The sequence below is a fragment of the Centruroides vittatus genome, unplaced genomic scaffold, assembly GCF_030686945.1.
Source record: "Centruroides vittatus isolate TY-2023 unplaced genomic scaffold, ASM3068694v2 contig_3125, whole genome shotgun sequence".
Lineage (NCBI taxonomy): Eukaryota > Metazoa > Arthropoda > Arachnida > Scorpiones > Buthidae > Centruroides > Centruroides vittatus.
The window spans coordinates 52307-69962 of record NW_027122014.1 but is presented as its reverse complement, the minus strand read 5'-3'; the positions used below and the strand labels follow the sequence as shown (position 1 = coordinate 69962).

At 24.9% G+C, this 17656-nt stretch overlaps 1 protein-coding gene across 1 annotated transcript in view; it reads right to left on the bottom strand.

The window, feature by feature from the left end:
- Positions 1 to 371: 371 nt before the first annotated feature.
- LOC136973240 (mannose-P-dolichol utilization defect 1 protein-like) overlaps positions 372 to 17656 on the bottom strand; it is a 32108-nt gene continuing 14823 nt past the window's right edge. The window contains exons 4-5 of the mRNA XM_067267947.1: positions 4864 to 5068; positions 372 to 1376 (exon numbers count right to left, since the gene is read on the bottom strand). Coding sequence (XP_067124048.1) covers positions 1140 to 1376; positions 4864 to 5068 — 442 coding nt within the window. The 3' untranslated portion in view covers positions 372 to 1139. The remainder of the gene's footprint in view (positions 1377 to 4863; positions 5069 to 17656) is intronic.

Sequence of the window (17656 nt, the reverse complement as noted above, 5' to 3'; positions counted from 1 at the left end):
GTAAAAATTCAATTGTTTAAAGAAATATGTCACGAGTTTTATTTATATTAAAAATTTTAAACTAATAAAACTTATAATTCTTATAAAAAGTATCAACTTAGATATATCTCGAATACGTCTAGGCCAAATTTTAGAACACGCATTTAAACTGATATATTTTTAAAAAAATCTAAGTTTAATGATTAAAATATTAAGTACTTTTTAAGCTTTTCAAATTTTGATTATAACATTTCAATTTACATAACACTACAGAAGCAATAAATAAATAAATAATAATAATAATAAAAATACCGCGTAAATATTCTGAGAATATCAGAATAATTTGAATCTGTCATATAAGTTATTAATCTATTTCAAATAAATAACTCAAATGACCATATCATACTCAATTTTATTCAAGATGAAAAGCTAAAATGATGTTTTAGTATAAATACATTCTAATAATATTCGTAAAGGAAAATCCATCGTACAATTTCGTGATAGAAAAAAAACGACACGTTTTCACTTTAAAACAATAGATTAAACAATAAAAAATTGCTCCCACTATCACTATAATTATATAAAGAAAATTGTCAATGTTTTATATTTTAAAACGTAAAGTTTGTAAGGTGTTTTTTATATATTATATTATATACATATCGTTATTAATTTTATTGCAATGACGGAATGAGTATAGTTAAATTTGTCCGATAAGGCGCGTATTTTCTGACTTATCCAGAACTTTTCGTTACACATTTTAATGAAATCTCCTGCATAAAACAGTCTCCTATTGATAACGAAGAGTGAAGATCTATTTTAAACTTATTATTTGCGTTTTACTAATGATTTTTTTTAACACGTACATTCGATTTAATGTATTATTTTTAGTTTTGTTTCGGTATCGAAACCAGTCGCCTACGTCTTACAGGAGATTTCAAAATTACTACTTGTATAATTTAACTAATATATATATATATATATAATTTAAAAATTACAATAACCAATCGTATAAGCTAAAATCTTCGAAACAATTAATAATTAGCTTCTCACTTATTTAACAATTTGTAAAGTATTGCAATTTTTATAAATCTCGTCGAATGTAGTAGCTTAAAGTGACGAAGATGGGACGGATCGGCTAAAATGGAATATTTTTCTTCTTCTTAATCGGTTTTGCCTTTCAAAAATCGTTGCGTAGCTTCCCAATAATAAAAAATCTGTAGGACAAGTAGAAGATTAGCCGATGCTGCTACACAAAAAGTGACGATCATCAGGCTATCGCCAGTTTCTTGAATCGAAGTAAATATCCTAGCCAAACCTCCCAGAAACAGAAGAACCATGGAAACGGCAGATAAGTGTCCCGTGTGTCCGTTTTTGTAATTAGCCAGGGCCTGTAGTAACTATAGAGAAAAACAGAAAAAAAAGGTAAAAAAATCAACAGTTAATAAAGTAACTAAAGGTAATATGCCCTAATAAGAACGCAGGTAACAATTTGTTTCCAATTACCGTCACAGAGTAATTTAGTCATGATTACAATATCAATAGTCATTACTATCTCAGATTTGAGACTTTTAAACTAAATTGGTCCAAATAATCAAATTTTAATTGGACGAGATTAGATTAGTAGAAATTATATAATCGATACATACATTTATTAGCTGTTATTATAAATATCTTTCTCCTCTCTCTCTATTTTATTTTTTATTTTGAAAATCTCGAGTTGGCCTAGAAAATGAGTTGATCTAATTCATTTTAGGATAGTTAATCAGGTCGAAACTTTTTAAAATTTTTTCTTACGTACAAAAAACATTTATACTAAGTATTTACACTGTAATTTCTAGATTTACAGTAAGAATTTTTGATTAGAACAATAAAAAGCATTTGCGTTAAAATGGAGAAAATATAATTTGTAATACAGTAAAACCTGCGTAAACCGGAACGGCATCGAATATTTTTTCCGTTTTGGACAGGTTTTACTGTATATAGCAATATAATTTTATACGAGTATTAATACATACAATCTGGTAGAAATAATGGTAAAACTTATAAAAATTAATATGAGTATATTTTTTAGACCGATTAAATAGCCATTAATAATAAAAATTTATTTTAAATAATAATTATTAATCTTATTTAAAAACGAAATATAAACTTTTTCAATAAAGATATATACATATAATACAAACACTACGAATTCATCGCAAATTTTCTTCTTTATTCGCAATCATTGTCGTTACTTCCATTGTTTTTAAAAGTAAACTTCAGTAATTAGCTTAACCTCAATTAACTTCTATTGTAAGTTGTTAGAATTACCATAATTTTAATACAATAAATAAATTGTTTAAAACAGATAAGCATCACTTTTACACAATACTTAATTATTTGAATGAATGATTAAAAAGTTTCACTACTACACATTTATTTAACATATTTTAAATGGCGAAAATGCTAATTTCAATTTGGTGAATGTCCATCAACGTTTTAAATGGTGTCTCCATCTAGTGTATAAAATATCAATTTATACTTTGTAAACACAGCATATCAACAATATTATCTTCGTGAAGATATTTTTCGGTTTTTATATCGCTTCTTACTCTACTGATAAAGTAGAAAATTAAATAGTTGTTTGGAATATTAAATATATAAATTAGTACACTATATAAGTTTCTGGTGTAATTAGTAACTGAAGAGAGAGTAAATTTATTCAGATGAAATAAAAATTCCTTTAAGAAAACTAATTATAACCAAAATCACCGGGGGGAGAAAAATAACAAACGTGAATTGTTATTACTATTATAAACTGGTCACGAAGCTATAATTTAAAATTTGACAGTTTGGCCTAAGAATAATGAAAGTCTGCTGGCTGAAGTTCTACTGAACCTTTTACAACCCAAAAAAGTAAATCGAGTATTCGGAGGGAACGGTGTTTTCAACACTTTTATAATTAATCTAGTTTGTTTATGCACGAAACGGATACTACATCTTCCACAAGCAGTGATCCTAGTTTACATGAAGAGTTTTCGAGACGGTGAGAAAAACACCGTCAACTTCGTTAGCAAGATAAACATGCAACAAATCTCCAGAGAACATCATACGCCGACACTGTTCAAATATTGGTCCACCGCTATGATATTTGTCATCGTGTGAAGTCAGTAAAGTGGTTGTTCACCACACATATTGCCTGTCGAAATCCTATTACATTGTGATTGGAGTGTGGATCCCTTGGGTGTTGACAACCATTATATTTGAAGTCTGAAATGCTAGTACACGTGAGTTGGCTGAACGAACACCGTAAAGGTGCGGAAAAACGGCAGAGTGAAAGTTTGCAGAAAGTCAAATAATTTCTGCAAGAAATATATATATATATATATATATCATCTTTTTATTTTTGCATTCATTTGCTTGGCTTTTGTTTTAATTATAAATTGCCAAATGAGTTTACGGCAGACCAATAGAAAACTCTAATCTGCTTTAATATCAACAAATTAATAATTAATAAATCATTCTCATCTGATAGAAATTCATCTGACAAATGAGTATATCAACAGTGCAGAAATGATTGGAGAAAGATATTGCTGCAGTTATCTCAATAAGCTGATTACTAGATTTAAAAAAAAGGATAGCAGTAATCTTGCCAAAATTTTCATTAATTATTATGATTGTACTTCAAAAAAGCTTATACTTTTATGTACAAAAATAAACTTTAATTATAAATTGAACTAATAAAAATAAACAAAAATCTAAATAAATGCTTACTTATTGGAAAGAAGAAAATGGAAAAGTTTAATTACTTTAAAATTTAATTAAATAACAAAATTTAAAATAATTAATTTTCTATTCTTTAAATGTAATAAATAAAAATTAAATAATAAAAGGTTATAATTGATTCTTTAGTAATTCATTAATTTATTTTACTTAATTTAGAAATTTTGATAATGCTATTCATTATTTATTTAAAGATAGGGCTTAATTTTTAATTGTAAATTATTTCTTCCACAAATAAAATGCATTGTTTTAGAATTTTCATTTATAATTACTATATTATTTATATGCACATTATACAATGCATAGACAACTATATACATGCATATAAATTGTATATTATACGCAATATCAATTTATATGTACTTTCAGTTGTTATGTACTACTATGCAATTTTTTTTATTTACAAATAAATGCACTTCTTTTTAATTATATAATGTCAAAATTTGATTTAATATTTTTATTTAATTGTTTAGTAAAATACACAAGACCAAACTAATTAATTTAATCTGCAGGTTATTTGTGATAAATTATTCTTAATGCAGCTTTCTCTTTCTTCTTATTTTATTATATTAAAAGAATAAAGAAAGGGGGAAAGTTCTCCAATTTAAAATGGTATAAAAATTAATTGGCAATTAACCATTTGTAAAAAGGAATAACTTTTGTGTAAATACTATCAATATTTACCTATTTAATTTTGCTTTTAAATTATTCTTAGGTGCTTCGAGCATTTTAACTCGAATGTGCTTAAAGCATTTTGTGCATTCTTTAATTTAGATTTATCAATTTGAATACAATTATACAAACATTTAAATTAAAACAACTTTTTTCAAATTAATTATGATTCAGTGTTCACTAATTAATACAAAGAAACTACTAAAAATTTATGATTTACTTTTTTGATACGCAACTTTTTTTAGTTAATGAATGCATTTATAAATAAATAAACTTCAGATACATTTATCACATGGATGTATAATTGTATAACCTATATCACAAACTAGATTATTTCAATTACAGATGCACAACAATTGATAAGTAAAACTTTATATTCGTTTCAAAAATGAAAGAAAAAACATTAGTTTATAAATAAATTACTTTAATAATTAGAAAAAGAAGTCTAACCTTTCCACTAACAGTAATTGGTAAGCTGAATGCTTGGCAAGTCCACAAAATCTTAATGGGTGTTAAACCACTCATCAAAAGATAGAGAATAAGAGAGTACGATGAGGTGAATGCTACTGCCTTGTGATATTTTCCACTGTAGAAAAGTACTAAATATGCAATGGTTGCAGTCTCTATCATCAAGAAAAGCGAATCTCCCCAAGCACTGAAATAAAATTTTTTGTTTATACAAATAAATTTATAAAAATATGAATATATGTAATTGTTATCAACAAGTATATTATAAATTAAATCATTAAATGACTGATAATATTAAATAAAATATACTTTGAAATGAACAATTTGATAAATATTAATAAACATTCATAAATAAAATGTAGTTTTAAAAGCTAAAAAAGTTCATATATCAAATGTATAATTTAATCTATAATAATTGATAAAAATATAAGAGAAATATTATAATGTTATATATTTTATATCATTAGATTATTTTAAATATTAGATGTTAGTAATGACAGTCATTGTATTATATATTAATATGTTCTTATATCATGTATAATAATATGATTTCAAAATACAGTAGGACCCCAATTATTTGAGGTAGTGAAGACTGATGCCACCTTAGATAACTGAAAATTCAGATAAAGTGGATAGTCATGGACATTTTGGATTAAAAATTGCGTCTATAAAAGATTTATATGTTATCACTTAAATCCTCTTTTTATGCCTTAGTGAATTTAATCAGATGTAACAAATACACTTTTTACATCATTTATTATATAGCTAATATGTACAGCAGTTTTATGAATAAAGATGTGTATTATTGTATTTATTATTCTAATACAAACGATTTGTCTCATATTGAACTTAAATGGTGAAAGACACCAGAAACAAATCAATATGTAACGTGTGTTATTCTTTTACACTTTTGTTAAAAAGTTTTATAGATTTTTATTTTAGTTCCTCCCATCTTTGCTGTAAAGCCCTACAGTAATCTCAGCATCATTTTTCATGGGTGGTCTGTCCCAGATATGTCCAGCTCAGTTCCTCTTTGTGGGCCTGACTAAATCTGCAGACATTGAAAAAAGTTCTTACTACCTAGAGAGCAGAAAGAATTTTTAAAAATACAGTTGTTTAACTTTCCTGGCAACATTTAGTGGCACCATCTGTTATCATATTTTATTAAAAATTTTTTATATTTTTAACAATTATAAAATGGCAAAAAGCTTAATGGGGGATCATTTTTTTGACTGATCACCAAACTTTCCCTCTGTTACATATAACAGAGGGAAAGTAAAAAGAAATAGTCACCACAGCATCAGCCAATAGTTCGGTACAGTTGATAATCAGGGTTTTACTGTAACAGTGAATTATGAAACTATGAAAAGTTAAAAGTAACATAATATAATATTTAAAAATAGACTAAAGAATGCAGATATCAATTTCCATTCTGTAATTATCTGAAATAACAATAAAAATGCCTAGCATTTACAAAATACTAGATATTCTCTTGATAAAAGAGAATCTAGTATACTTTCTGATAACTGTACATTTATAATTTCAGTTTGAAAAATAAGAATTCTTATAGCATTATTTTTTATCTTATTTTTATTCTATTTAGTATCTTTTTTTAAAAACTGTCTTAAAATATTAAATATAAACACTTAGTAAATAAATAAAACTGTAAACAAGATTTTACAGTAGAATGTTACATAACATTTATAAATCAAAATTTCTTAATGAAATGTTCCATAATTATTATAAAATTTCATTTAGAATTTAATGTTTCTTTTAAAAATTTTGATTTATTATTTTATAAATGTTCGTCTAATAATTAGATAATCATTTTCAACATATTCAAATAATATTAAATTATATTAAGTTTATTAAATTATTGAAATATTATGAAAATAAACTAAAAAATTTGATTTTTTAAATTACACATCCAAAACAATAGATTTCCCAAACTACACCTAATATACTATAGTGTGTGTTATATTCAGATTATATAAAAATTTAGTATCAAATACAATATTTTTATTTGAAATATAGCTATTTAAAGTTTAATATTAATATACAGTAAAAGTACTGTATTAACTCAAAGCTGTCTGTAGGTCCTGGGTATAGTGTAAGGGTTTACCATATAATAAAGTCTTGTTAAGTCAAAACTATCAGTACTTTTAACTATAATCTATTTTTCCATGTACTATCCACCCTTTGATGAGTCTACAATCTTCATTTTATCATCACATACTGCATAAGTAAAATGGGACACAATGGGGCACCTTAACAATGTTCTCAAAAGCAGTATATACTCTGTATACTTTTTTAATCATTCTGTGAACAGATTCTTGAGAAACAGCTCAATAATGGGAAATTTATCACAGAAAAATTTGAGAAAAATCTGTATTAAACTCAACTCTAAACTCTTAATTGAAGCTGAGACTTTTTTTAAACCCTTAAACTTCAACTTGACAAGATTTTACTGTATAAAAAACAGTAATTGTAAGCATTATTATTTTCTAATCTAGATATCTCTGAACAATTTTAACTTAAATGTTAGTTTATCAACTATATATATATATATATATATATATATATATAATCATCTTGAAAAATTAAAATACTAAAAACAAAATGTGAAAATTGTGTTATTGTTAAATCATTAAAACTGATTAAATTAAAATTATATACAAAAGAAATGTTGATTGAAATTGGAAAATGTTCATATATGCAACAAAAACATTAAGAATTTATTTATAGAATTTATTTAAAATTCATAAAACATTTTTCAATCTAAAATAACATAGATAAAATTTAAAAATTTTCCACTAATATAATGACATTTGTTATTATTATTAGATGAATACCGCTATTTACTTGAAGACTCATTGAAAACAAATCTTCCATAGAATTCAGATTGGTTTCTATTTGATATTTAAATAATTATTAACTAACTTTTCCTATAGAAAATATCATTGTATTTAATATAAGTCTTTTAACAAGATTATTCAACTTTGTAAGATACAATACTTGTTATTACAGGTACCATTAAGATAAATCTTATTTATCTTAATGGCTTCTGTATTAACATTTTCAAAAATTTAAATGAGAAAGAAGCATGAAAAATATGCAAATAATTTTGAATAAGTAAAAAAAAAAAAGAAAAAAAAATATTTAATCAAATAATGAAATAAATCATCTAAAAGGTATGTTAAATGTAAATATTATTGCTAAATTAGAAAGTAATAAATGGCTTTATTAGCAGTATCTTAAACAGTTTTGGAACTAATGTTATCCATTTTACAAGAAGCTTATTTTTAAAAATTATATAGATTTTTAATGTATGTCAGAATTAATTACGCTATTATTAAAAGTATGAAATTTGTTTACTGATAAAATATTTTATTATTTATATCACTTACTTAAGTTCTGATTACATAATTTTTTTTTATTAAGTATTATATTCATCTAATATTATAAAATTTAAAATATAATAAAAGCTATATTTTTGTTATCTTTATTTAAATGTTTACGTTATAAAGTTAATTATTAAATGAAAGAAATAAATGAGACTAAAAATAAAAACTTTAAAAACTTCTTACAATAATATTGATGTTTTACGAGTTTGTAACTGTAGAAAACATCAAAAATTATATTTTCAATATTTACAATTTTTTACTTTCAATATAAATTATAAATATATATATATTTTTCATGATACTTCATTTTTATATAAAACTTTATATAGTCAGTGCAATAAATTTATATTTACTTTACTCAGAATTATATAACTCTATTCATTACTACAATTAATACATTATTTACCAACAGAATAATATTTATTATGGGCAAATATAATAGTAATACAAAATAAGTATTTCTAATATATATACCATACATTAATAGCAAACTAACAAATTCAAAATTTAATATGTAATTCAAACTAACTATTTTTCTAAATAAAGAATATTTACCAAGCAAGTAATTATAATTATATAAAATAGCTAAAGAGAATTCTTAGTACTGCCCTCCATAATAGAAACATCGGTAATTATTACAATAACTTATAACTAATATGTAATAATAAAAAGAATGCCTATTAATTAATTAGTATTTATAAATATTTATTCATTCCAGTAAAAGTAATTCAAAAAATGGTAATTTTTCTGCATCAAATTCCATAGATTATCTTTACAATTTACACAACAGATTATTTGAGTTATGTATTGATTGATTTCAAGGATCAATAACTGATTTATGATGAAATTTTCTGTTTAATTTTAAAATACTTTTTAATAAAAAAAAAAATTTTGAAATTGAATTAATTCACGACAAAGCATCTAATCAATAATATAATTGAAATTGCTGTATGCATGTAAAATACATATACATATTAATATCTATGCTTCAAACATAAAAAAATAAAAATAAATCTTAAATGTATTATTTATTATACAGATAGATAAAATTTTCAATATTACTACTGAAAAGACTTCAAATAATTTGGAAATGTTCCAAAAAAGTATATAGGGCATGTTCAACTACATAGAAATGTATATTTCTTTTGATATAAAATTGCTAACAGCAGAAACTTGATTATCTGAAATTCCAAATTAATCCAAAATGATTTGAAAAAAAGTAAATAAATGGAAACAGAACATGTAGCATTGTATATACCACAGAGTGTAGTACACAGAGACCAAACTCTCCATTTAACTGGAAACTGCTAAATCATCTGTCGATCACAGCAACGTGAAACTTAGACCATATACATAACATTGCATTAGATTTTGAGTAAATTAATGAGTAACAAGTATTTGAGTTAAGTAATAAACTTAATTCAAATACAGTATTTATTGTTCGTGAAACTTTAAATGCATGGTACTTAATGTACCCAAATAAAAAAAAAAAACAAATTAAGTGAAATTTTGTTTATATGAAAACCCCTGGTCCTATCAAGTTCAGATAATCAAGTTTCTACTACATGTTTAAATACTGAAATGTTAATTTACTATTTTTTATGAAAAATTTTCATAAAAAATAGTAAATTAACTTTAAACATTTTTGATCATTTTATATAAATTGTATTCATCTACAAAAATGGCTTAAATTTCATATCTACTTTTTTTATTGTGTTTTCTTTTGTTAAATACTATTTTTTTACTAAAAAAATATATTTATTTTTACACCTAACATATAATGAAAATTTTATAATAAAAAAAATAAGAAAGATCAAAACATACAGCAATATTAGATAATAATATCAAAAATGAAGAAAGAGTATTTATTTAATTAGCTAAGTTTCTAGGAAAAACTATCTTCAGTTATATAGTAATTGCAGAAATGAGCATTTGAATATTAAAATGAAAATAATAATAAAATTACACACTAAAATATGACACTGCTCAAAATAATATGTACTGTATTTTAGTTTTAAAATATTAAAATTTTCAATTTTTAAATTTAGAATACATAAATTAATCTTCTAATAAGAAGGCATTAGAATATATATCTTGTACACTGAATAGAATTTTAAAATACAACAAATACTCTTTATACTGTATTATAGTTGTATAATATACATTTCACATATTTTTGTTAAAGTTAAAATTGAATACAACTAATTTTTGATAGGCCTAATTTATAAGTATTTTCAATTTATATCTATATATACACAGTATATATGATTTAGAATCTTCTAAAACACATATTTATGAACATATCACTGTATTTAAAGAATTTTGAATATATTATAGTAGTTAATATTTAGATATATTTCAATTATTTAAAAATTATCAAGATTTATGACAAATATTTTGATTTAGCACCATGACGCAAAACGTTTATAGCTGACTAGTGACACATTTCATCATTAAAATTGACTATGCTTTAAACACTCAAAATTTATGAATTATGCAAATTATAATTAAACCAAACCATTAATATTAATTATTAACATGGCATCATAATTATCTACACTTCAAAACACTGCTTGTTAAGAAAACAAATTTCAAAAAAATCTTTTTTTTTAAATTGCAACAATTTCTTGCATTTATTTTACTGTTCTTCAATCAAGAAGATAGAAAACAATCCTCATACCGGTACTCCAATATCCAATATCACTTCCTAAGCCTTTTAAATTTCCGGTACTCCATACGAACCGTCGATAAAACCTGACGAAGATCACGGAGGCGATCGAAAACGTTAGTTAGTGGTTAATTTTCGTATGGAGTACCGGAAATTTAAAAGGCTTAGGAAGTGATATTGAATCAAGAAGATATTTTTATAAACTGCTTCAATAAAACAGCTTTTGTTCTATATACTGTTCTTAAAGAGTGTAATGTATTTAATGCTGATAATGGCTCAACTAAATTCAAAAGTGTTCCTAAAATAAAAATAATTTTTTTTAAAAATTGGTTTCCTTAATGAGCAGTTTTGTGGAGTGTTGATGTAATAATTTTATTAACTATTTATATACAAATATATCAAATCAATTTATCTGTGTTGAGTAGAAAAATATTTCTAAACATTGAAAAAATAAAAAATATTAAAATCTGAACACCAAAGAAAATCGGTTAATGTTACCTTAGGTAGCCAAGATGGCAGCTCATCTCTAATTCCAGCAAGGGAACAGTGGAATGCACGTTCTAACCTAACCTATCCTAATAGATTACCATAATTATTAGCAACCAAATTATTAGAATAGGGATAATCTGTTAGGTTAGGTTAGGTTAGAACGTGCATTCCACTGTTCCCTTGCTGGAATTAGAGATGAGCCACCTTCTTGGCTACCTAAGGTAACATTAACCAGAAAATCATATTATTAATTTAAAAGAAATGCCTTGAGCAATTTAACATATGTATATGTGTTCATAATTCATGAAATGACTACTGTGTTCATAATCTGCATTTTATATTTTCTAATAAGATACAGACTTTAGTTTTACTCATTAAAAAAAATAAATCTTCACTTACACACATAAATCTTCAACATACAAAATGTTAAGTGAAGATTTATTTTAATGTTGTCACTTCACTTGAAAATTACTTAATTGATATTCTATACTTTTTTTTATAATGTTTTTATATATAACAAATCTATACATTTTAGTAGTTTATAAATTTAATCTAATAATAAAAGGGCAATGACATTATACTTGATTCCAGTTTCATCAGCAAAATGGGAGAAAATAGAATTACAATATAAACAGTTTTTAATCACTAATTATTTTATTACTTTTTATTTTTATATTAATGTACAAAATGAATTTATAATGATTATTGCATTTGATGTTTAAACTATTAAATTAAGAAACTTTAAAACTATGGTAAACAAAAAGAAGATAAAATAAAAGTATAAGTTTGATAGCCAAATGTTTGAGGTGGTTAAGTGTCAGACGACCACTCTGCGTTATCCTTGATCAAATCCAGGCAAGTAATTACAGGAGATTTTTGTAGGCTTGTATTCAATAGTAAGAAATAAAAGACCTCTAGTGCCCAAAGGGCAGAAAGAGCTAAAAATTGAAAAATAATGATACACAAGTTCATAAATTTACCAGAATGATGGAGTAGTGTCACTTGGCATGATTGCCAATTTTGTGAAGTTTGCATAAATACTGTCAAATTTACGAAATCAGCAATTGATGTACCAACTTATGCAAATTTTTGCCCACTTTATGAAATGAGCAACATTCCCAGATTCACCATAACAAATATTTATCTGACAATAATAAATTAAATATTTATAAAAGAAATTGTTATAACCAAAGGTTTACATTTATTTTATTGTTCTTCAATCAAGAAGATATTTTTATAAACTACCCAATAAAACTATGTATGTAGTTATTTTCTGAAGAAATTTTCATTACAAATTTTTGATTTTGCATTTATTCTATTAGTCTAAAACAAATTTTACTTCTATTCACAAATTCTGTGAATTTTTTATGTTTAATAGTTTTTTCTTTTCAATTAAAATATGTAAAAAATTTTATTTTATTTATCCTTATACGGTATATATAAATTAAATAAAGCTTGTTAGATATTTTACTGAAAAAATCTAACATACTTAACAAAGTCAGGAACAACTAAAATATGGAAATCTCAGCTGAGTAAGGTTATTAGGGATTATGGAAGGCTTGACATTCTCTAATCCTTAAAGAAGCTAATAGGCTTCTTAATGGTCATTATCTGAGTCCATTATCAAGCATTTGTGTAATAATATCATTAATAATTCATATAATTTTAATTGTAAATACATTGACATGCTTTTACTTTCTTTTTTCAAATTTAAAATTTAGTTATGTTTTATTTTAAGATTAAAATCAATAAAAATTCACATTTAAAATTCAAAATAAATAAAATATTATTTTTCTTCCATATTTTATTATGCAGAAAATATCTAAACTACTGTCTGTCAATAATAATATGCTGCCACAAAAGATGAAGTTTAGGATAACAATAACTGAAACAGTAATGCCATCTAGTGAGAATTTATGAAAACTGATGAGAAGGGTCCATGACTAATTTGATTGCTAAATTAAAAAAATGAGTTCAACATAAAACTAATTCAATCTAGTAATTTCGTACAGTGATACTTATTATGAATAGAAATTAATATAAAAATCACAGATAAAATTAATTAAATATATTAATATTTTTTTATAACAGTTTATTTATGAATAAATGTAAAATTTATAAGTACTTTCAAGTACAATTAAATACTATATTAGTAAAAGAAAAGACTGAATCTATAAAAATACCTATTAAAGATAAGGTTAAAAACAAAAAATCTTACATTGGTGTGACTCAAAGATTGCTGGGTTTTAGATTTAAAGAGCACAAAAAGGATATAAAGAAAGGGAGAAGAACCATGGCATTAGCAGAGAAAAACCTAAAGGAGGTGGTCGAGTGGGACAGAGCCTGTATACTGCAGGAAATTAGCAGAAAAAAGAATGTAGCTTACATGGAGAGGCTTTACTTTGTACTTTTAGAAAAGGTCTACAAGCAGGTATTAGTGTCAAGGCTGCAGAAACTTTTCCTATGTATGTGGAATGGCATCTAATGCACAGAAGTATATGCATGTAATGACTACAAAATGAGTTGCATAATGGAACATAGAATTGTGTTACATTTACTTATTGCAACTAAGATGTTTTTAAACATTTACAATTTTCATGTAAACAACAGAATTTTTTAAATATTGCTGCCTCTGAAAATGAGATAATTAGCCTGAAAGTACTAAGGCAACTCTGGTGGTAGTAAAATTTCTGTACTCCTAGAAAGCAATGTCAAATGAATTATTTAAAATATTTTTGTTATTAATTACAATTATATTTACTTAATGTCAAGAGCTATAATTACTTGATATATAATAATATATAGATATTGTTATATATATCAGATAATTATAGATTTTTGTTCTTGTCACTTTAAAAAAAGCACATTTTTATGAAACTGTTTCATAATTGAGGTTTATAATTAATTATTCATTTTTATGCCATAAAATCATTTAAATATATGATATATATCATTATAAGTTATTTCTAAATGATTTTAACAATTAATAACAAACTGTTACTTTTTAAAATGAAATGAAATTTTTGTTTATTATTGGTATAGATATTAGTACTGTACAGTACATATTTTATTAATGTACAGTAGACTCCCCTGTAACACGGTAGATACATTCTGTGTTATATGAATTCCGTGTTGTACGAGTCACTTAAATACATGAGCCAATCACAGCCCGGCACGTGTGCAGTTTACCGGCTACGGCTGTTTGAAAATTAATTGATTCTAGACTAATTTGACTCAACATTTCCAAAAAAAAAACACGTATAATTTTTTGGAAATAATCCATATAAACTATGCTATAAACAAAAAATTGTAGGATTACTTACAAGGTGTGCACCGTTCGACGACAGCATTGCTTAAGCTTGTTTTTGTCGCAGAGCGGCTCATCGAATGGCGGGTGCATGTTTCCTAATAAGTTATTTTTCTGCGAAAAATTCGCTGAACTTTGGAGACATCATTAATATAAATATAATTTTTATGGCCGTTAAATAATAAATGGTTTTTGGCTGCTTGTTTAAACTCAAAGGTTTGTGCAATGTCTGCTATTGGTCCAGATTTGACCAATCCTGTCGTGACACAAGTCGGTGACGACGTTTTACCATGTTATACGAGTTTCTTTTAGCGTGTTATACAAATACGATCACAATTTTTTCGCTGAGTTATACGAACCCATGTTATAGGGGTGGTCTACTGTAATTACAACAGATATTAGCCATGTTGTCATAATATTAATAAAAAACAAACAATTATTCATTCTTTACTGACTTAAGATTTTGAAAAGTTTTCAAAAGTAAAGTAAATGTTGAGGACAGGCTTTTAGACTAAAAAATATCAAGATGTACTGTACTTCACCTTTTTTTGTATTAAATAGTCCAAATTGTTTTATTGAAGTTAATTTTTCTATAATTTTAAGTGTCTGCTTTGTTTGACTCTGAATAATACTATATTATTAATATCTTGTATGTTTCCAAATTTATATAAAATTTTAAGTATAAAACATTGCAAGCAAATATATGTACAGTACTGTACTCAACATATTATTATTAATTATTAATGTTCTTTAAACTTAATAAAAATTCTGTCATAAAATTAAAATTTGTATTTTTATTTGTATAAAATTTTATATTAGAAAAAAAATTTCTTCTTAGGTCTTTAATTATTGTGATCTAAGAAGAAAAAGCAGTAAAATGTCAGTTTTTGATAGTAAGAAACAATCTTTAATTTAAATATTATATCCTAAATATTATATTTTTTTAACAATTAAAATCTCTTATTGATATTCTAGTATAAATCAGTTCAGAGAATGTGATGTTAAAATTATTTAAATATGTGACAGACAAATATACACTTCTCATAGTTATGCAATAGATGTTCCTGGGAATGACTATATATATAAAGAGAGAGATACAGCTACTTAATACATCGTATATATATTAATGTAGAACATGTCAGAAAATTAATATACTCACCTTGGTACTGAAAAACAAAGATTAGGTTTAAACATGTAGAGCATGGATTATATGATATATGGTAAAAAGAATCATTTATTTTCTTAATATCTAATGAATTATAGCATGTACTAAATAGTGCTTGAACATGAAATCATTTAACATTGATAACTTTCTATATAATTTTCACATGCAATATTTAAATTAGTTTATACAGCAATCAGCTTTTGCTCATTGCAGCATTAATAATATATTAATATTAGTTATTATATTCACTAGATAGGAATGGAGACAAAGACGAGAAGGAAAGAGACGGGAAGAGGAGAAATGGGAAAATAATGCTTATAACATATATTTTTATTTATATTCTTCAGAATTTCCTATTGAATTTCAACAGGAATTTACTAGTGAATTAGTAATACCTTGTATTTAGCATTTTACTTAAAAAAATTAATTGTATGGAACTGTAATAATTAAAATTATTAAGCATTGCAATCACAAAATATGTGCACTTGGTACATGTAATCTTTAAAAAAAATCTGAAATAAAATTAATGAATTTGACTTAAGACTTGAACAATAATATAATGGAGAACCTTGGACTGGATTGCAGATGATAGTTTTTAATACTTTTGAGATGAATAACATCTATGTTTAAGAGTCATTATCCAGATTTGTGTTACATTTTTCAGTTAGATTGCATAACTCCAAACTTACTGCTCAATAATGTTGAAGGTTTTATGTTAACACAATGAAACCTATATTTAAAATAAAATACATTTAATTACTTTCACATGATAAAACTTTCATGTGTATTTTGTTACAATATTTAATGTATTTTATTGTTTATAATAAAGTAGCTTGCCTTTTCCGAACTGTAAGTTAGATCTGAACATAGTGCTGACAAAATACATTTTAAGACACAAGCTATGTAATTAAATTTACTCCCACTTGAATAGTTTATAAATTATAATGCATAATTTTCAGAAATATACAACCTCTTGAGGCCACAAACAGTTTTGCATCATTGTTGTACTAGGACAATTTAATCACCATTCCTATCACTCTAAGATAAAATAGCATATTTTATCTAGGTAATTTCTTTGAATTCATTTTTCATGAGTAATAATCAGTAATAGAAAAACTGCCTTCAAGATGGCTAGGAAGGACAAGTCATCATCTAGATATGGCTGATCTTAACAATGTGGAGCATTAACATACTGAAAACATGCAGGAATCATGTATTCAGTGCACAGTTAATATCTTCTTTGATTCATATTAATGTTATTGTTGTGGAAGCAAATACTAATACCGTATGGATAAAACAAGAACACAATCTCATATTGTATTATTAATCTGGCTTAAGAGTATTAATAACAGCTGAACACACTACCATATACAGGGTGATCAGTTAATGAACATAATCTGTTCCAAGACTATGTTTGCTATACGAATTGTTTGTTAACTGATTATCAATTTACCGTAGATTTTTGTGGGAATTTGATTAATTTGTTCTGGAGACCCACAAAAATAAATAAAAAATTATATACTCTCTTACTATGTTTATTTACAGTAATACCTCAGTTTTTGTTGATTTTTTCTGAGAAAAATTTGTCTTGGGTTTTGTAGATTGCCCACATGACCTCGTTCTAATTTTGCGAAAATAAAGGGCAACCCACTCGTTTTCCTGCTCAGTGGGGCATTGTTCCTCATTGTGTAATCATTATTACCCCATGCCTCTAGCCAAACAATAGGACCAAAGAAAGTTTC